Here is a 22,604-nt window from a genome sequence, read left to right as displayed (position 1 = left end):
GATGAACTTTAGAAACAATTTGGGAGCGTCTATCTTTGAGAAAAAATTATTCAATTTGGCTTAAGCTTCAAGACACCCCCCTGAATCAAACATGAAAGTCATGAGAATAGAGAAGATGATCACCAACTTAAGCAGCTCTTGATTGTTAAACAAATTCTCCTTGTCAGCCTCTTTGGAAATGTATGGAGAACAGTATGGAGAATATCCATACTGATGTTAGGGTTTTAAGAGTTAACCCTTCACACCCTAACCCTAATATTCAGACTCTCTATAATTTTCTTTTTATATTTCCTGTGGTACTGACTTACAAGGAGAATTGTTTGACAAGCGCAACCTTCTTAAAATAGTGGTCATTTCATATATTCTCATTACCTTACATTTGATTCAAGGGTGATACTGTAAAGAGGAATCAGAAGCCAATCGCTCTTAGGGGTGAGAGAGTTAAAAAATAGAAAACTCTTTCGAATTCACGTTTGTGTGGAGACAACTTTCTGTGTCTTCTGCAAGAAACATCTGACGACGAAACAGCCCATGACGCTTATCGACATCAGATTGTTGAGAAAAGAACTGTTGGTCTCTTAAAACACCTTTGAAATACATTGTGTAAACATTTTTGCTCAACTCTCTTCAAAATAATAACAATGATTGAAACTTTCACTTTCTATAGAATTAAAAACAAATTCCAAAAAAGCCTTCGTTAGGCTCCACTGTTTTTGTTTAATCAAGCAAAATTCCCTAATCAATAGAAAATATCACTATCATGTAAACGCTTCGTCCACAGAAACAAGGACTGTTTTCCAGCACTCAACCATTTATTTTCACATTTTCAACCACGAAGTAGCATAAATCACATGACCTAGACGTCACTAAAGCAATGGCACACAATGCGTACAAACAAAATAAAAAAAAAGACTTAACAAAAATGACAATGTTCAGCCGCGACAATCTAGAAAGAAAAACAAAGACATCTAAGATCAGAGCTAGAGATCAGAGCTAGTCCCCGTTGTGATAACTAGTGTAGAAGAGAGAATAAAGAAATAGTCAACAAAACGAGAGTTTGAGTAATTTTTACTCTTGACACTAAGGATGGAAAGAGGGCTTCTGGTCTCCAGAAAAAAGGTTCTACTCTCTATGGCGGGAGGCTAGGTGTTAGCGAAATGACAAGCACGATTAAATCGCATCACCTTATATATATAGATAGATATGGATATATATAGATATATGCTATATAAAGAACCGTGCCATATGTTTCTTTTATCAAAGAGCCATATACACGTAGATAAAGAATTATGGGATTATGTGTAAATCCTGACATATGAAACGATTTACATTATGAAAAAGTAAAATAATGGAATTAAATACATAAGCAAATAAGCGATCAACACATCGACAATGAATTAAGAATTTCTAGCTTGTGCTCTAAAAGTCACGTGATTCAATATATCATGGCGGCTGCTGTTTAAGATGTGTCTTATTATCTATGGTGCAAAACATGTTCTTTTCTTAACATCTAACTCCGTCATTTCATTTTTAAGAGCAACAAATAAATGAAGGAAACTGTAATTCTTTCAATAATGGAGTTCATAAGAAGGTAACCTACCTCGAGTACATTGTTTACGAATTGACATCAATTGATCCTCGAGATTGAATTAAAACCACACTATCCCGTCAATAAACTCGAGGAAACACATGTCGGCCTTGACTGAACTGACGATATTCAAGATAATACAGTTAAACTGAAATATTTCTTGGCCCAAAATAGCTGCAAAAGACCGTGATGTTTCTTGTAGTTCGTAAGCTCTTTCCACGTGCAAAACTGGTCGCAAATGTGAATATTAATTTCAAAATTATTTGTTATTCAAATTATTTTCCCCACTTTGAATGGCGGGCCGACAAGGGCAGCACCCTTCCTTCTCTTCCTTCGTCTCCCGGGCCTTTCCTGTATGTGGGGGGGATTCTTTGAAGATGGTTATAAAAATAACAAGACAAAACAAAAGAAAAATAGCAAACATAAAAGAAAAAAAAAAGAAAAAAAAGAACTAAATAAAAAACATAAACACTATGAAATAAAACTTGGTTTAACAAAACAAAACAATGTGATCTTTATTTTTGGCAACTGAGGTTACCACTTATGTCCCTCAAAAACACCCTCAGTCTTCGAGTTATGTTCCTGTAACACAAAAACAAGGTGGGTGACCTCCGCCTCTTATTACTGGATTGCAATTAATATCTCAAGATGTATCTTTCTGCAAAGTTTTGAACAACGCTACACGTAAAGCTCAGAGTCATGGTATTTCTAACGAATGAGTCTGCGAATAAGGCAGAAATAGATATTTTGTCGGCACGAGATACGACAAGGCCTGGGCCTTAGGCCCGAGCATCATGGGTAATGATGCAGTGGTATATAAGGGAAAGTATAGCACGTGATGTCCATCTAGGCCTCAGAACCAACCGTTCACCTCTGGCTGATGACAAATTTATTTTAGTTTGAAAACATATTTTCTTTAGCTGTTAAGCCTCGTAGGATGGGCTGCCAACTGCTCTGAGTTTGGGCCATGGTTCCTACCCTGATTTCCTGTCATGTTTTTCCCCAAAGGGGTTTTTTCTGGCAGGTTTTTTCTGGCCTCTGTATAACCGTAGTTATGTCCTTGTAAGCGGTTGCCCATCTCTGTTAATCCAGACTTGGTGAAGTTTGGATGTTAGTAATGTATACCTTTTTTTTAATGTCTAAGGAATTGACTGTATATCAGGATTGTATATGGTATATCAGTTGCGAAGATATGTATGTATGCATTCCCCGGGCTATATATGCCTCGGGTTGGTTCTCGGCAGGCTTCCCTAAATAAACTTATTTGGTGTACACTACTGTGTTATTTGTTGTGTAGTGGAGACAAAATATCTTAGTTTTGTTAATGTAAGGTTACCCTGGGCTGAGCATTAAATACGGAATTTTTCTTTATCAAAACTTTGCAGAAAGATGATCATTGATATGCTGATTGTATTTTAATAAGGTAAAAAGATAAATTTTGTACTGAGTTGGCCCACCCAGCCGGAGCTTATCCCGGTTTCCAAGAAGCATGAAAGGACTAGGAGTATTACTACTCCCCCCTAGAAAGGATGATAATCCATCGCAAGTTTACCCCTCAGCATTTCAGCAGGCGTCCTTGAAAATTCACTGGTACTCATTTATACGCCTGTGTGGAGAGAAGCACTGGGAGAGTGAAGTGTCTTGCATGGTACCTGGGGAAAATGGAAGTCCCCGAGCTAGTTTTTTTTAATGAACAGACACATACAGCGATAATCAAACGTGTTTCCAAGAGCTGTAGCGTTGCGATGGTAACGCTATTTGTTATAAAACACGGAAATACTTTAAGAAATAATTGGACGTTTTTCTGACGCCATCTTTATCGGGTAACACCCGAAAAAGTGTTTTAGCATTGATCCATCAAATAATTTTCTGAAATAACAAACTTTGAGCCACTTTAAAGAAGACATTTGTTCTTTTTCAGCCTCCACCATCTAGTCTTCTAATAGTAACATTTCTCTGGCATGCTGGGGGGGAGGGGTAAAATTTACGAGTTGTGATGTTGCTTGCTCGCAGTAGATGTTGGTCTTAACCCGTAAGAGTGATTAGCATCTAATCTCTCCCTAATATAACACCCCTGAATCAAACATGAAAGTCATGAGAATAGAAGGGATGATCACCAACTTAAGCAGCTCTTGATTGTTAAGCAAATTCTCCTTGTCAGCCTCTTCGGAAATGTATGGAGAACAGTATGGAGAATATCCATACTGATGTTAGGGCGTAAAGAGTTAACCCTTCACACCCTAACCCTAATATTCAGATTCTCAACAATTTTCTTTTCACATTTCCTGTGGTACTGACTGACAAGGAGAATTGTTTGACAAGCAAAACCTTCTTAAAATGGTTATTATTATTATTATTATTATTATTATTTCCTATATTCTCAAATATTTTCATAATGTATGAGAACTAGCGGTAATCGTGCATGAATTGGCAATGTACAAAAATCTCAGGTCTTAGCAATTACTTCGACATGTATATAATTTTTTTTGCCATCAACTTAATAATTCTATTGTCAAATCAAGTCAAGCATAGACAGTGGCCAAGCCATGGTTTAAATAAGGCAGTTTATTGTTATATGTAAACATAACTATAACACTAAGATACTGAATACCACTATGGTAACTTAGGTGTCTATGGTACTCCTCATCTGGTTAAAAGTAAAATAAAAATTTCAAGATTTCGTCATTACATTATATCACTTCATCTAAGGGCATTGCTTACAATATGCTTGAAGATATATTAAAATCCAGTGCAATGCAATTGTAATTTGTAACTATTATTGTGCAAAAGTGTGACCAAATATACTTAAAGTATTTCAAACAAAACCAGGATATCAAAGGCAAAATACAGTCTGAAGTAGACAATAACATCACACCAAGCAAAAGTTAAAGTGTGCATAATTTCCATAAAGCCTTTTAAAAAAATTTTTGTTGAAGGTGAAGTGAATATTACTGAATAATCCTTGAAATGAAGGCATGGGGATTATCTACCAACATTCAGTGAGCCTGAGTAAAATAATTCTTTTGTCATAGTTGTTCAGGTAATTGTCAAAGCAAATTGCAAATCATATATCAAAATAATATTTTGCTTCCAACTCGTCACTTATCTCAGAACATATACACAATGTCTTGCCTGTACATTACTTGGTCAATAGTAACATGCATATGACAGAAGCAACAACTCAATGAATATTATCATGATCATGTCTACATTTGTTTCCAAGAAAGTGTTTAAGAGGTTTGATTTGCCTTACAATAAGCCAACTGCTGCCAGATCAATCTGAAATTTAACCCCCTGCCATAATCACCTCCTGTATAGTGAAGTTCCTGAACAATCAAAGACATGAAAATCTCTATAACCTCCTGAGCAGTTATGCTAATACTTCTTATTCTGTAAAATGTACTTGGATGACCAACATGTTGATTCTCCTTTCAATTTCTAAAACTCTATTAAGCAGAAAAATTATTTCGAGAAGATTCCCCACTTAAGTAGGCAAAGTTTAACCATTTGATCCCTAGAAGTGACTAATGTCCAATTTATCCTAATAGTATCCCCCCAGAATCACACATTAAGGACAAGAATAAACAAAATGATCGCCAATTAAACAAGCTCTTGATTGTTAAACACATTTTCCTTGTCAGCACTTGAGAAATGTATAGAGAACAGTATGGAGAATATGCATACTGATGTTAGGGTGTTGAGTGTTAAACTGAGTTTAAGATTGTTTCCAGATTGCTTCAAAATTGTTCATCTCTAAACAAGAGTTGGTATCTTTCATGTTTATCTTCTCCATGATTAAGCTGACTGATCATCTAAACAAGTTCTGCTCAATACAGTAATTTAAATAAACTTCCTGTTTTCCTTCACAACAACTTTGCCTCAACTAATATAATACTCTCCTTTTGCCACGTTTTTATTCACTGGTTTTGCCTTGAATGCAACATGATACAGAAACACAGAGAACAACTTGACTTAAAGGTTGGACACTTTCTCATTACATCTTGCATCAAGGACAGTGTAAGTCATTAACTCTCTTTACCTTTTACCTTTACCATACACAATTAAATTCCTTTCATCTGACCAGGATGCTCTAAATGTCTATTAGCACCAAATTTGAATATTCCATCAGTCATCACCAGCTTCATTGGATTACACAAAACGAGAAAGATCCATATGAATCATATAAGACCTCTTGACAATTTCCGTTTTTGAGTTGGTTTCTTGTGATGTGACTTCTGGGAAGTCCTAAGCTCTGAGTCTTCAGATCCTAAAACCAGCAGTTGTTGACCTAATGACAACAAGATGAGAGAGGTAAATAAATGAATAAGTAACACCCTATTACCAGTAAATCAGATTCTTGCGGAAATAACGAGGCAAGAAAAAATCCAAGCTTGAAGGGAATTCAATGCCATAGCCGGCTAAGAATTACATAAGAATTACATAATCAACCCCAAAATGAATCCATTGTCAGACTCTTCTCAATTACCTTTCACTTTGCTCTTGAACCACACTATTAAGACTTGACTGTAAAGTTTATCTCCTCTAAGTTGAATTAGTTCCAAGAAAGGGAAGAAGGCCAATGATTAAAAGCTTCTAAAAATATATCCATTCCAGCACTCCTTTTATGGGTGTTTTTCACTCCCCATCTATGGGCTGTCTTCAACTGGCATTATAGAGTTCTTTTCAAGTGAGAGCTTAGCCCTTGGAGTTCTCTCTGCTGCCTAGCACCAAAACAGAGCACATTTAGTTAGTTACTACTAATATGGATAAATGAATATGGGAATTTTCTCCTTCTTTCCTCATCCTTGTTTTCAGACCACAAAAGAGGATGATGGCAACAACCAAATATACATGTACAACCACTGTGTACATGAAGGTATTATTACAAGACAAAGAGCTATTTCTCTGAAAGTTTAATTTTACAAATTAAAGTAGGAGTGTTTTGGTTAGTGCATGAAGGATTCATGTGACAGTTGAAGATTAAAAATTGTGATTAATTCTAGTGTTCCTCAATTCACTAACATATAATAGCTTCAGTATGCATCAACAAATGATCATGATTTTATTTCCATATTTATTAGAGTGTATCTCTTTCTTTTGAAATTTATGTAGTGAATTATTCTTTGTTCCAGGCTGTGTAATTGTCGACAAAGAAACTGTAACTGCTATGTCGACTCAGTAGACTGGGCTCTAATGTAGCACAGCGGGAGATGGGAAAACAGACTAAGGACTGCTTCCCGGCGATAGCTGTGCTTGCAGCAATAAGGAGAAACAAACAAAATAAAAGAAAAGCAATGATGTTTTGAAAATTGCATCTGAAGGTGATAGCAATTTATTCTTTAACAATGATTTTTAGCTTATGAAATAGTAAAAAAGCTCTCAAAAAAACAAGGAGAAAATTACTTTTAAAACCAATGAAAAAACCAGTCGAGAATACATGAAAGTCTTTGGTTCCATGTTTCTGATTTTGTTGCCCAAGGTTGTCAGTTTACACTTTCAGTTTATTATTTTACTGTAAATCTATTATAATATTATTCAATATAAAATAGTACTATAAGTAGCCAAGGGTCATAAAAAGCTACATGTACAAGGCTTCTTGATTTCAAAGCATAATACATAAGGATCAAAGGCAGATATATTATAAACAAGAAAACTAAACTATCAATTATTAATTTTTAATTTTGTACTATAGAGTAAAAAAAAGAACATATGTTGACATCAACCAGTGAAGGAGATATTTCAAAAATTTGTTTTAACAAACCAAAGTATATTCTAAGCACATCTTACAGATTAATTTTCTTCCTTACCTTAGTGTGCTGACCTCCTGCCTAGATGTTACACACCCTCAGGGCAACTCTAGCTTTTTATATCAACTTGAACTTAAAAGTTATTCCTCTCACTCATCAGACACAAAAGTCAATGCTGTCAAGGACCTGTGATAAGTCAGCCAAAAGTTAAGATAAGTGTGTTTGTTTGTTTCAATTTCCTGTAAGTACATAAGTCCAGTATTGATACCTGATGTTCCCTTATTAAGAAGAATTGCTTTCAAAAGATGAAGAGGTTACCATGATGCCTGTTGAGCACAAAAAATTATTTCAACCATAAACAAATCATTTGATTATGAGCAAGCGTTTAAGTTACAAAGTACATGTAGTTAAAGCTCCGCAAAGTATATGTAGTTAAAGTTCCAGTTTTTAACTGGTTTTGCTCCATGACAGTGTTAAATTGGTCTGGAACTGGCACCCCACAAATCACACAGCTAAACAGAAGCAAAACTAAACCCAGTTGTAACCACAGGCGGCCCAAGCTCACGTCTCGAGAAAAAGCCAACGATGAATTCATGAACGCGTCACGCGTTGTGTGACTCGGTGTTAAGTTACGGGAGGAACCGTTGAAAATTTGAACACGTTATAAAGCATAGTATGGGGAACGACATATGGTCGATTTACAACGATAAATATTTCGAAATCTGAATATTTTACACGTAAAATCAATAAAAACTTACTCATGCCCTGTGTATCCGTCGTAGTTTCTAGCGATTTCTGCTGTTTTAAGCTTGCTTTACCATCACTGTTATCCATGTCAAAAGACGAAGTCAAGGCTGCACACTCCGATTTCGACCTTGGTCCACGCGGAGGTGGTTTGCGCCCCGAAAATCCTCCCGATCGGCATTTTTCTCAGCCACACTTTACGATCTAAGATCGCTGCACCCTGGGACATGTCTCAGTACCAAAACTTCACGCGCATTTCGCTGGAAACGAGTGTTTTCTACCTGAATTTCCAAGTTCGCTTCTTTCTGGTTATGCTTTGAACACGAAGACTGGACACGGCCGCGAAAGAGACTTGGGTACGAGGTCAATTTTCTCTCTACCGCGAGTGGTACGGTCGATTAATGTACAATACTTACCCCATCTCCACAGAGGCAACTCGCCTTAGCCTATTGTCCTAATCAACCAATCAGACAGCGAGTCGAAAGTAAAACAGATGACCAACGTACAAAATTTGAATATTCTGTGGGGTTTTCTGTGAGCATCTAAGCTTCGATTATTTTCGCGAAAATGCTATCGAAGAGGAAGAGATGCGGTGAAATTAACGGCGAAGCGAATCAGAAGGTTAAGAGTGGTAAAGTTTCAAGATGAAAATCCTAATATTTCATTTTGGGAACTTTACTGATAAAATCACGGGTGAAAAGCTTATATTAATAGAGAACAAATTTCCTAGTGCGAACCTAGGATAAATATTTAGGTATCATAACTTTTCGCAAGTTTGACGTCGGAATCCGATACGAATATTAGTTTTTCCTACAGTCTTACATACCGCAATGTAAATACCATTGTCCACATGATGTCCTAACGTCGATTGAAAGAACGAGTTTTCACAGGAAGGAAAATTATGAACACTAACACAATGAACTTCATTTGACAATCTGCGAGCTAATCGAAATTTTATTGTCCTTTACAATGGATTTCCGGTGACTAAATAGACATTTACTCCAACGTAAATTAGGAGGGTAGATCATGAGTAATTCATGAGTGAGTCGAATCTTGAGGGTTTTTCCATTTTTCCAGAAGTCTAGTGACATCAACTGGCAAAACATTGTAGTTTGATAGGCCATGCATGGAAGGGTAGATGCAATCGACGTTAGGACATCATGTGGACAATGGTATTTACATTGCGGTATGTAAGACTTCACATACCAGGTTCGCTTTAATTACAGTCAATTTCAGGTGGCGAAATATTTCACCTCTCCATGAATTTCACAAGAAATCTACGTGTAGGAAAAACTAATATTCGTATCGGATTCCGACGTCAAACTTGCGAAAAGTTATGATACCTAAATATTTATCCTAGGTTCGCACTAGGAAATTTGTTCTCTATTAATATAAGCTTTTCACCCGTGATTTTATCAGTAAAGTTCCCAAAATGAAATATTAGGATTTTCATCTTGAAACTTTGCCACTCTTAACCTTCTGATTCGCTTCGCCGTTAATTTCACCGCATCTCTTCCTCTTCGATAGCATTTTCGCGAAAATAATCGAAGCTTAGATGCTCACAGAAAACCCCACAGAATATTCAAATTTTGTACGTTGGTCATCTGTTTTACTTTCGACTCGCTGTCTGATTGGTTGATTAGGACAATAGGCTAAGGCGAGTTGCCTCTGTGGAGATGGGGTAAGTATTGTACATTAATCGACCGTACCACTCGCGGTAGAGAGAAAATTGACCTCGTACCCAAGTCTCTTTCGCGGCCGTGTCCAGTCTTCGTGTTCAAAGCATAACCAGAAAGAAGCGAACTTGGAAATTCAGGTAGAAAACACTCGTTTCCAGCGAAATGCGCGTGAAGTTTTGGTACTGAGACATGTCCCAGGGTGCAGCGATCTTAGATCGTAAAGTGTGGCTGAGAAAAATGCCGATCGGGAGGATTTTCGGGGCGCAAATCACCTCCGCGTGGACCAAGGTCGAAATCGGAGTGTGCAGCCTTGACTTCGTCTTTTGACATGGTTAACAGTGATGGTAAAGCAAGCTTAAAACAGCAGAAATCGCTAGAAACTTCGACGGATACACAGGGCATGAGTAAGTTTTTATTGATTTTACGTGTAAAATATTCAGATTTCGAAATATTTATCGTTATAAATCGACCATATTTCGTTCCCCATACTATGCCTTATAACGTGTTCAAATTTTCAACGGTTCCTCCCGTAACTTAACACCGAGTCACACAACGCGTGACGCGTTCATGAATTCATCGTTGGCTTTTTCTCGAGACTTGAGCTTGGGCCGCCTATGTTGTAACCTGGTCACTTGCATTATCCCATGCTCTAGGAAGTTTCTGTGGTTTACTCTGAGCTCTTATTAGCCCCTTGAGATTTTATCCATTTTTCTCCTTTGCAGTTGTGATTTAATTAGTTTTTGTTTTCAACACTCAATCAAAATGTCACCTAGCTTCATATGTCATAGATTGGTCACCTGGTCTGAAATGGGTAAACGACATTTGCTACCATAAAAACTTTAGGAATAACTTGGTGTAGATGGAAATCTCGCCATAGTTGCAGACAAATAAATAAAGGGAAATAAACAAAAAAAAATAGTTACTTGAATTATGAAACTGAATGTGAATGTGAAATGGGTAAACGACATTTGCTACCATAAAAACTTTAGGAATAACTTGGTGTAGATGGAAATTTAGCCATAGTTGCAGACAAATAAATAAAGGAAAATAACCAAAAAAAAAAATTACTTGAATTATGAAACTGAATGTGCCAAGTGTATTTATCCGTAAATAAATAAAGGGAAATAAACAAAAAAAATAGTTACTTGAATTATGAAACTGAATGTGAATGTGAAATGGGTAAACGACATTTGCTACCATAAAAACTTTAGGAATAACTTGGTGTAGATGGAAATCTAGCCATAGTTGTAGACAAATAAATAAAGGGAAATAACCAAAAAAAAAAGTTACTTGAATAATGAAACTGAATGTGCCAAGTGTACTTATCCATGTAGGAAGTGCAAACCCTACACTGACATAGAAGATTGGGTTTTACTGTAGCACAGCGGGAGATGGGATGGGCGGACTAAGAACCACTTCCCGGCGATAGCTGTGCATGTGATCATCCATGTGTCAGCACATTGATGTGTAACTCTTAAAATTAATTATTGCTTATTAGAAAAAAGGAAGTTAAGTAAGCATAACTGATATGTAAGACATCAGTGGCTATACAAAAGAGAAGCCTCTGGACTATATGGATGGTGCTGCACCATGCTAGTCTCAGCCACACAATAGATGTTGACAATCTAACCTGTTGCTGGGTCAACTCATTCAGAAGTAAAGGGATAAGTTTCTAAGGAAACTGTGGTGCTTCATTGGTGAGTATATCAAGGTAATTTAGTATTATCAACTGAGTTGACAAGGTAAATTGGCCATGGTAAAGAGTATCAAAGCTGAAGTTTTGAGCATTAGCCCCTCATCAGAGCGAATGATGAAGGGCTAACACTTGAAACCTCAGCTTTGAATTTTACTTTACTGTGGCCAATTTATGTTATCAACTCAGTTAATAATACTTACTCACCCTCAAATAGAAGTACTTTATCTCCACAACACCAATATAAAATGATGATGGAGTTGCTTGCTTTATCTTCATTTCTTGTTTCCAATCTTTGAAAAAAGTGCACAGGCAAGGACATATTAGCTAGGGTCTATTTTTGCAACACAAGCAAATGCTAAGAGGAAACCATAGAGACCAACCTAGCCTTCCCCAGTCAAAATTCACATTTGATTAGTATACAGTTTTTTTCAAAGAACCCTTTCCTGACAACAGATCGTCAAAATCGAATGGTACCATCCAAAGACTGACAGATGAGGTCACAAACAGGCACTATCATCTTAAATGCATTGTAAAACAATTATAGGTGTCCAAAATTGGACCATAAGGCCATCACCAAAGAGACATTGCTCAAAATCAAACCCTATGATCCAAAAACAGTCAAAAGTTTCCTTAATTGCATGGACTGTCCAATAATAGACAAAATTGTTCAAAATTGTACAGTACCATTCCATGCAAGTATTCAAAATAGGACAGTACCAGCTGATAACAGACAAGCATCCAAAGTAAGGCAGATTGGCACAAGCAGTGTTCTCCACAGATTTTGGAGTAGTCAGCCCAATTTGTAAAGTAGCCGGCGGGTGTATGGCGAGTGCCCGAAGGGCACGAGCCCCTAGGGGGGTCCGGGGGCATGCTCCCCTGGAAAATTTTCTAAAAATAGGTCTCCGGAGATGCAATTTGAGGCATTTTGGGCACTCTGTGGCAGGAAAAAATGTGTAATTTTTCTGTCAGTTTTTGTTTATATTTGGAGTCTGTAGTGATAAAAGAAATTATTTATTTCACTTATTTGTCTCCCAATACCAATACAATCATTACTTATTAGCTCACAGCATTTATCCTTTTACTTCTCTCAGTGAATTCAAAGTGAAACTCGATTTACATAAGTTAAGTTGATAAAGTTTTGAGATAACTAATCATCTTCCATATCAAACTCAAAGTCTGAATCAACGCCAGATTCAACATCTCCCATATCCATGGCATCCAGTGCGTCATGACACAAATCAGTATTGCTGGCAACTGCCTGAGCTACAACCCGGACGTTAGCATCAAGTTCAGTTTCCACAGATACTTCGTTGTCTTCCTGGGCTGATCTAGAGGCCTGAAGGTCATCTGGAAATTCGACCTGTACTCCAATATCAGTCTTTGTGGCTGGATGGTAAAGACTGCCTTCATGGTCTGATCCTCCAACCATTGGGAGCTTCTTTAGTGATGGTAGATTTCTGAAGTGCGTCTTTCTCCAGACTTTGGTTGCTTCTACAAGCATCTCCTTGCACTCTTCGTCACCATGATCGGGACCATTTAGAGAAATGTGGAGCAGGCTGGCCATCATGTCATTCTTGAGTCGACTTCTCAACCTGCTCTTTACCCTCTTTACTGCACTTGCACCCCGTTCTACAACTGCATTGGACATGGGCTGGGTGAGGCAAATCTGAGCCGCATCCACAATTTGTGGGAAGTTGATTCTGTGAGCCACCTGCTCTTTAACGACTTTTCTTAAAATGAACTCAGTTGGAGAGAGGTCATCTTTTCCCCTGAGAACAGCAGAGGGTACCTTCCATGATGACATCAGGTACTTGAAGTTGTACCACTGCGCAAGTGTGTGATCTTTGTCAAACTGAAACTGCTTGCACAGCACGTTTACTTCATCCACACCATACTTCTTGAAGGCTGGATCTTCTGGCTTTGGGAGGCAGGTCGGATCGAAGATGGAAAATGCTTCAAGAACGGGTGCAGCCTCTTGAAATCTTCTATCTAGGTTCCTCTCGAGGGCAGTTGTGTAGTTTATTACTAGATTTTTCAGGAATGCCTCTACCTGGCCATCATCTTTAAGCTCCAGTTCCAAAGAAGCATAGTCTCCACCTGGTTGAATGGCTGTTTGCAACTCTGGAACAAGGTCAAAAGAGGACCGGATTTCAGAAATTCTGGATTTGGTGCTATCAAGTGCAGGTCTGATGGAGGTGTAGCATGTGTGATCTTTTTGGAACAGCTTGCTAAGGGTATTAAGATGAGGTAGAACTGCATTCAATAGAAGCATCGTGCCAACAAACTTGGTGTTGTTCATTCTCTGGAGAAGACCTTGAGCTGTAGCATCAGCTTCCTTAAACTGCCTCAATGTCTGCATCAGGGCAACAAGATTTCGGCAGACGCTTGATACACTTTGGCCAGTTAAAAGCCACCGCGTCCTGCAAGCTTTCTGTATCTTGACTGCCAGAGACTTTGACAATTTTTTCTGTTTTGCAGGGTCATCATTAGCATTAGCCAGCTTTATTTTCTAAAGTGACACAGACCTTCACAAATGCTGAGCAACGTTTTGGATACTCCAGCCACTTCCACAACTGACGAAGGGTAACTTCGATGGTCTGGATATACTTCACAGTGTCATTAGCATCACTGCATGCCAAGGCAAGCCTGAGATTAATGCAGTGACTGCGCACCATGATGCTACACACCTTTTGAAGCCTGGCACCAACACCATTATTTTTGCCAGTCATGACACTAGCACCATCTGAGCCAAAACCACAAACTAAAGCAAGGTTTAGACCACAGGCCTTCAGCTCCTCAGTGATGATCCTTGTGAGAGTCTCAGAATCTGCGGATTCTGATGTCTCAAGAACATCTTTCACCTCAAGAAAATCAAAATGTGTCTTCCCTTCCTCATCAACATAACCAACATAGATCAACAGCTGCTCTAGGGTAGCACAATCCGTCACCTCGTCAACTAAGATACTAAACCACTTGGCATCCTTGACCCTTTGAATCAGTTTCTCCTTGATAAGCTGACCAAGGAGGAGGCGCATCTCCCGCTGACTTCGTTCACTTGTATTTTTGAATTCTCGCATTTCCGTGACACCAATGTGCTTTTCCAAATCAATCAGGGAGAGAAGTTTCTTGTTAGCCACTTCTTCTTTTCCAAGCCAATAAGAGCTCAGGAATGCGTTGTAGGTTACTTTATCAGCCACCTCGTGAGCCACTTTATACTGGTTAGCCAAGGATGAATTCCTTCTCTTCAACTCACAGATTACTGTCGACGTATGTCCACTGGCTCTTGCATGGTCACTAACAGCACTATGCTTGTAGTTGGTGGATGGTGCTAAGTTGAATATGTTCTGTTTGTTATACTTGTTTTTGGTGTTATGAACACGGCACAGTAGGCAGAACATCCCTTCCCCTTCACAGTACACCAACCACCACATGCCTGAGATTAAAAAAAACAAAAACAAACAAAAAAAAAACAGGCATTGTTTTTTGTAGTCATTGTAAAAAGCAGAACTGAATTTATAATAAAGTAAACATTTTTTTCAGAAAATGTTTTAATATTGACAAAACACTGTGTCATTTACCTGTTTTGTCGCAGAATGAAGTTTTTCTGTCAGTGAGCCATGAGTGTTTGAACATGTCCACTCCTTTCTTTTTCCCTTCTGCTGTTTTTTTCTGGCTTTGAATTCTGGCTCTTTCAACTTCAGATACGTCTGAGCATTTGCCACAACAGGTGTAGAAGCTATGAAGCTGCTTCTTTTCTATCGCATCTGAAAAATACTCTTCTAACAGAGAGATTGCTTCTGGAGTTGGTAACATGTCCGGCATTAGATTTGTGCTTTCTTCAAGAGAACTTGGCCTTTGCTCTCCGCTAGCACTGCAGGAACTTTGTATGCATTGCTGTTCAGAGGTAGTTGCATTTTCAAGAGAGAGCTGCTGAGTACTAGATGAAGCTAAAATGGAATGATTTAGAGTGGGGAAAAACAGATGACGTTTATTTTTTAACTCTATTTTACAAAAATTAAATTTGTTTCAAAATTGAAAGCTTTCAAATCGAAGTTTTTGATTCTCCTTCTTTTTAATTTTACTTGATTAACTTGAATTCTTTCGTCAGGCGCGAAAACCAAAACTCTGTAGATGCGAAGAGACTGGGCCCGACTTTCAACATGGCCGCCATTTCTTGGTCGTGTGCACGTGTGCTTACTCTTTACCGACAAGGAAGGAAATGTAAACTCGTGAATATCTACCTTGGTTTTTGTAATATATTGTGTTTCTTAACCTATAAAAGTTTTCACATGCTTGCAAACCACCTCGGGATGAAGTTATCTCGAACGAACCTACAAGTTTAACATTGCGCGACCGAACAGCTGATCCTTTTAATAAACTTACCGATTTCTCTTGGTTCCTTGGGAATAAGGAAACTTGTTATTTTTCCTCTTTTCCCACTCATTTGATTTTCCACGGATTTTCGCTTTGACATCTCCCTAAGACTCAATGTAAATTTTCTTGTCGTAATGACGGGATCGTACTGTCGATTTGTTCGCATCCACTCTTTCCGAAAAACGAACTGGAACGATGGAAATTACGAAATATTTTGACAGAATTGCGGCAAAAGTTGATGTTTAATTGACAGCTTCCGGCCAATGCACTTTAACACGATTATTTTCGGTGTAGATGTCTGTCTTCAGGTAAATAAAATAACATTTCCATTGTTATCTTCCTGGAGCGTACTAGACTAAGCTATTGTTTATCGTTTCCTTCGGAAATAACATGAACGCGTACTGTTTTTGGTACTTGACATTTTTAGCCGAAAACACGCAACGTGCGAAATTATTTTACAGAAACTAAAGGATAATTTTTCTTTGTTTTTGTTTAACGTGAGTAGCCGGCGCTTGATACACGAGTAGCCGGCGAAAACGCCGGCCGCCGGCGCTTCTGGAGAACACTGCACAAGTGTCTGACTCTTCTGTCCGAAAAGGAAATGATGGAATGAGAAAAGCTAAGACAAGACTAACGTGATGAAAGTGTGTCAAAAAAAGGAAAAAAGGAAAGGGCCTCATTACCCCTCTCCCTCTCCTCGCTACTGTGTTTTCTATTTTTGCCTCCGCTGTGTTCCATCGCGCCGCTTGTGTTACTCCTGCTTAAATGAAAAGAAAGAGATTTAAACGCCGGAAAACAGATGGAGTTTTTAACATGTTTACAAGACAATCTGCGATCATCTGATTCATCTGACATTTTCCTTCTTCCAAGCAATAACAGCGAAGTTAAAACACTTTCTTAGCGTAATGTCGAGCTTGGGTTAACTGTAGTGTTTACTGTCTCAAAGTTAAATCACAATAAGTCGCTAATGTGAACATAGGCTAAAGCGTTGTGATTCGGCTTACTGATCCGTATAGTGCCATTAGGGATTCAAGTTGATGTTGCGGCCGAATTGCATCTTAAACGCTGTTAAGGAATTGAGAGTGAGAGACTTGAAGTGGAGGGGACTTTCTAATAGCCCTTATTGAGGAATATTGAAACTGTCTATCTTGGAATTGAGAACCGTCCACAAGAATAAAATCTTGGCTAACACGTGGTTTGTCGCGGATCGATTATATAGCGATTGAATCAATAATTTTCCAACCAAACCCGATTTTCAGCGAATTCACACAATAATAAGCTGTTAAGGAATTGAGAGTGAGAGACTTGAAGTGGAGGGGACTTTCTAATAGCCCTTATTGAGGAATATTGAAACTGTCTATCTTGGAATTGAGAACCGTCCACAAGAATCAAATCTTGGCTAACACGTGGTTTATCGCGGATCGATTATATAGCGATTGAATCAATAATTTTCCAACCAAACCCGATTTTCAGCGAATTCACACAATAATAAGCTGTTAAGGAATTGAGAGTGAGAGACTTGAAGTGGAGGGGACTTTCTAATAGCCCTTATGGAGGAATATTGAAACTGTCTATCTTGGAATTGAGAACCGTCCACAAGAATAAAATCTTGGCTAACACGTGGTTTGTCGCGGATCGATTATACAGCGATTGAATCAATAATTTTCCAACCAAACCCGATTTTCTGCGAATTCACACAATAATAAGATGAAATATGGACTTACCATACAGTTAGAGCGTAAGGAATCAGCCTCATCCGAGAAGAATAGTCAGAACGTATTTTAGTAGTCGAAGTGCGAAGATCACACGAAAGACACCCAAGTGTGACAACCTATGAATATTTAATGAATGGCTCTTTCAAAGTCAGCTAGGTGTTGACAGATTATGTAAATATTCTACCAAATACCCTCAGGAAATTTTTAGAAGTGGAACTGACAAAATCGGATGTGCGGAATAAGGTAATGTACACTCCTTTGTATAGCGAGTTCGCCTTTGCAGCTGGCGGTTTCCCTAATATTTTTGAGCGACGGACCACAAAAATGAGCTTTGCTCATATCTTTCGCAATTCAGCCACTTCCACTTCCACTGAGTCCTCAAAACAGTACAGTTTCGCAGGCTAGGGTGAGTTTTGCGATCTTGAAGCGAAAGATCGCAATATTTGGCGTAGAGAGAGAGGCATGATGCATCTGATCGATTTAAAGTGGTATTGAAAGGCATACACCTTGTGTCAGACAAAAATTAGTATTTTTTTTATCTCTTCCTGCTTTCCGACCTTAAAAAAAGAACACCCAAAAAGTCGGGTTCACTAAAACGTGCCCAATTCCAGATCCCGGCTCGATAGAGTGTCCAAGACCCCTACCCGATTTCAAACCTAAATAGTTGAATCTATACCAAATTTTGACCCAAAAGAGACAAAAGTAGCCTTTATCCTAACCTTCACCCTATAAACTTTAATGGGGAACGCTGTATCAGCGCTTTTGGAAAACTTTCATGCAACTGGCGCTATATCATTTCGATTCTCCTTATACATTTAAAACTCACTGGCAAAACGTTTCCTATCCTATGTTTCGACCCATTTAGCTATAGTTGTCAAACTTTTAGAATCCGTAGACCACGTCTTAAAAGTTTGTGAGTATATCTACGAAGCTCTGTACACTTGAAGAAGTAAACAAATGGACTTATACTACTATGCAATCCAAAAATTGTCCCAGACCACGCGCGAAGCATCCTTGACTCTGCAGAGTGAGGTGGTATGATTCTTGCTGCCACAGCTGGCATGAAACAAAGTACAAGAGTAACGAAAATAAAAAGCATCGTTTTTACACCTCTAAATCGATATCGCTGCTGATTGATGGCTGCGAACTGACGCATCATTTGTTCTTGTGCACGAACTACACGGCGTTGCCTTAGGGAGGCGTGATGAATTGTTAAATTGAAATAAAATGTTACAACTAGAGCTGTAATAAGAGTTACCGTCATCACAGAATTAGAAATGTTGTTTATGGCCGCATTGTCAAACAGAGATGGGACGCTGATAAAAAGACTCGCAAACCAAATTGAAAAGATAAAATTTACCATTCTTCGCCTGGACAATATCGCATGATAACGGAGGGAATGAATGATACCAACGTAGCGTTCAAGCGTCACAAGTGCCAGATTAAGCACTGCGCTGTACACGAAGATGTTCGTAAGAAACTGGACGATTTTAAGTTCAAGAGTTGGTAGAGGACAGCCGTCCTCAAGAACAAGAAAACTACCCTGGGCGCACAAACAGTGAATGAGTACACCCTCGAAAAAGTTTGCCGCCGCTAGGCTTGCTAAGCCAATATTGGAAGAAATGAGGAGCTCGGAAAAGCTTATCACCGTCAAAAACACCAGTGCATTTCCACAGCTTGATAAAATAGCCAACATGATATTAACAACGCTAAAAATCACCACCATTGACAGGCTGTATGATTTCATGATGAAAAGATCTTGAATCATAAGCTCTTTATGTGAGGAGTTGCCACAAACGCCACTGGAATTCGCAATTTGAAAATCTGTTAACCTTGAAAAGAGCATCTCAGTAGAAGCGTTCTCTTCGAATAATCAGCAAAGCATGCGACTGATGAGCGGGGAACTCTACTGAAAAAACTGGCTGCGTTTTTGCATACGAATAAGATTTCTTTTTGCTTCTTTTTCCGGAGAGAGTTGTCGGTAATTTTCCAGGGTATTGTTTTCGTTTTTTCTGAATTCTGCCGTTTCACACAAGCGTAGTGGATCACAGGACAAAGCCATTTGGCCGGTTAAGAAAGGAAAAAACGTGTGTGAGTAGTGTGAAAATTAGGAAGTATGTTTGTTCATTGTTAGTCATACGAAGAACACACAATACTTTCATATCCGTTTGCAAATTGAGTTCTCATCCCTCCTGGAAACAAACACCTTTCTTTTTATTGCTAGTTTATTTACGTTTCACCGTGTGGGCGACGTTGCCGGGAATAGAGAGAAAGAACTAGCAACGGATATTACTAAAAGCGATGATGGGAAATGTGGAGAACGAAGAATAGGAATGGGAAATGAGGAATGGGGAATGGGGAATGGAAAAGGTGAATGGAGAATTGATAATGAAGATTGAATTCCTGTAGAAATAAGGTCTAAGGAGAGGCAAGTGCCAGAGAATTAATCGAAGCCTGCGTAACATTTGAACAACAATTCATGCCAACCTTCACTTTAATTACTTATGCATTCCTCATCCTCGTCTTAATGCACAGTTCACAATAGGCATCACATTAATTACAATAATTTAAATTAAACCCAATTTGTCTAAAGTACCCAACTGAGGAGAACTTTATTCAATTAAAATATTGAGCTAAGACTCACCCAGTTATTTGTTAAGAAAAGATTTCCGATTTCCATCACCATACGCCCTCTGAGATAACTCTCGAGAAACGACCCTCAAAAGTTTAAAAAAAATTACAACGTCAAGGCAATGGCAGCCAACCAGTTTGATTTATTTTGTAATTTAACACCCATTCTACGCTATTGTTCGAAGTTAGTGGGAAGAATTAATTTCAATAAGATCTTAGGTGTGAAAGGCTCAACGGCCATGGCGCATGTGTCTCAATTTTTCAAAACTTTCTAAACGAACCACACGCGTTCTTCGGGCAAGCCCTTGGTTGCAATGAAAGGTAAAGTCTCTTTGGACAAGCAGATCCACTTCCCAGCTTTTTCAAGTTCCGTTATCTCCTCTTGATAGTCTCTTAATTCATAGACCACAGTGTTGAAACAGAGGAGGCCATCTGAAAAGAAAAGAAAAGAAAAGGTCTTGTTTTTAATCTTCGACGTATTTATCATTTAATCAATCTGTAACCTCTCCTCAAATTATCAGTACATCGTCCAACAAAAAGGAAAAGAGAAGAGACACATCTATCAAAGATGACGGATATTCTTTATCTTGAGGAATTCTTTGAACGAATTTGCAAAGACCTCGTATGACAGCTAAAAGGGTCACATCCCAGATTTTAACGAAATTTATCCCGAAATGGGTAGCTTGAGGCTTCCTTTTCTGTCTAAATAAGTAGTTTCCTAATATACTTTATTTGCTTCCAAACAAGCAAAAACTGAAATTTACACGTTTATCCTTTTCAGTAATCCTTTTAACTCCTCAATCTTAAATCATCCTTCTTCGATTTTTTTTCTCAAAAAAGGTTCTTTCCTCAAAGATTTACCATATAGTATGAGGTTTTAATGGCCGTTTACTCGACTGTCTTTTTCTGCAGCGTGTTCATGAAGACTTAAAACTCCGTGAGCATATTTCTTAAATCATCCTTTTATCTCTTTTGTTAAAAATATATTCTGGCCTAAAATTTTCAATCATAGAGTGATGTTTAAGATTTGATTTACGTCTATTTGTAGGTCACTTTTTTCTGCGGGAAATTAAAGACTTTTCTGTCTGTGAAAAACTCTATGAGCAAGTATTTTAAACCACAGATGTATTGGAGCTGCGATAAAATGATTCTTCAAGGTCACGTCCGACAACAAACAACGGATAAATTTCTACGTGGTTCAAATATATCTATCCCTAGTTAACCTGTAGCTTATGGAAGACATACCAGCTCGAACCATTCTAATCATTTCCATGAAAGTAGATGGACCAGTTCTTTCATAAGGATTGACCCACCACAAATCAAAGCATGTAATAGTGTAGTTTGATCGTCCGGGTGAGTGTAGTCCTGAGAAGGACTGTTGTCGGTAGTGGTGACTGACGTTTCGACAACCTGAGCGGAAGTCATCATCAGAGGATGATGACTTCCGCTCTGGTTGTCGAAACGTCAGTCACCACTACCGACAACAGTCCTTCTCAGGACTACACTCACCCGGACGATCAAACTACACTATTACATGTTACCCCCGGGTTCAAACCATTTACTGTATTACAAATCAAAGCATCGGACTGCCCAGTTTCAATCTGACAAAAAAGTATCGGCGGTCCGCTCAAAGACACGCAGATGAAATCGTTCTTTTTCTTCTTTGCCTCTTTTATCATCTCAGGCGAGATGTCCGAAGCACATAAGTTGGCGTATTTTAGTTTTTTGAGCTCAACTTCAAACCGCCCTGTTTCAGTTCCAGCGTCAATGATTTTAATCTAATTCTTTGGTCTGTCCTGGAGAACTTTCTGGAGGCCTTTATGAAAATATTCGATGAGCGGCCTGTGATAAGCAGCGCGAGCTACCAATATTTCTTACATGATGCGAAAGTTCAAGCTTGTTATGAAGCTTAGTCGTTCTATAACGACACAAGTCCTGTATCACCCATGCCCGACTATCTACCGCTATATCCATCATCCTATCAAATTACGGCGAATATACTCTTTAAAGTCTACACTATTGAAATGGATTCAAAGTGATAGAGTAGCTAATATATCTAGATTTAGCTAAGCCTAAAAGCGGAGCTCTTGTTGTTTTCCAGCTCTTCACTATACTAAAAACTGTAATAAAACTCTTTAGCACCGGCTGTCGAAGAGTTTCTTCAAGGGGATTTAAGGACCAGTTCGAGGGGTGGTGAGGGAGAAATGACGGCGTCTGCAATCCGAGGGACGATATTCTCACAACTTGCAAAGCGAGCAACACGCATGCTAGCCAGCGGTGTTTTCAAACAGCTGAGGACCTCTGAGATTTCATATAATTATTCTAATTACATGAATATTAACTGATATTAGGGGATCTCAGAATATTCAAAAGAAAAGAAAATTTGGTTGAAAAATTAGAATTCAACATAGTCGGGTAAACAAGGTTCCT

At 38.4% G+C, this 22,604-nt stretch overlaps 1 protein-coding gene and 2 long non-coding RNA genes across 9 annotated transcripts; all 3 read right to left on the bottom strand.

Annotated features, from left to right (window-relative positions):
* Positions 1-4,133: 4,133 nt before the first annotated feature.
* LOC113686863 (uncharacterized) lies at positions 4,134-17,619 on the bottom strand. 7 transcript variants are annotated; one of them, XR_016179492.1, is made up of 7 exons: positions 17,553-17,619; positions 16,512-16,588; positions 11,659-11,744; positions 7,604-7,661; positions 7,396-7,521; positions 6,075-6,309; positions 4,134-5,876 (listed from the first exon to the last, which is right to left on the bottom strand). It is a non-coding gene; the product is annotated as an uncharacterized LOC113686863 (long non-coding RNA). The 7 variants fall into 7 exon arrangements; XR_016179493.1 differs by having other exon boundaries at positions 16,512-16,585; XR_016179490.1 differs by lacking the exon at positions 7,604-7,661.
* On the bottom strand, positions 13,912-15,928 carry LOC149040417 (uncharacterized). The gene is made up of 3 exons (XM_089183098.1): positions 15,838-15,928; positions 15,033-15,455; positions 13,912-14,887 (listed from the first exon to the last, which is right to left on the bottom strand). Exons 1-3 carry the CDS (start codon positions 15,926-15,928, stop codon positions 13,947-13,949), a joined length of 1,455 nt encoding a protein of 484 aa, XP_089039224.1. The 3' UTR covers positions 13,912-13,946.
* A 2,689-nt stretch (positions 17,620-20,308) lies between the features above and the next one.
* LOC149040416 (uncharacterized) lies at positions 20,309-21,549 on the bottom strand. The gene is made up of 2 exons (XR_016179496.1): positions 21,420-21,549; positions 20,309-20,606 (listed from the first exon to the last, which is right to left on the bottom strand). It is a non-coding gene; the product is annotated as an uncharacterized LOC149040416 (long non-coding RNA).
* Between the last annotated feature and the right edge of the window lie 1,055 nt (positions 21,550-22,604).

The sequence above is a fragment of the Pocillopora damicornis genome, chromosome 9, assembly GCF_964200805.1.
Source record: "Pocillopora damicornis chromosome 9, jaPocDami1.2, whole genome shotgun sequence".
NCBI lineage: Eukaryota > Metazoa > Cnidaria > Anthozoa > Scleractinia > Pocilloporidae > Pocillopora > Pocillopora damicornis.
This window is presented reverse-complemented; position numbering and strand designations above follow the sequence as displayed.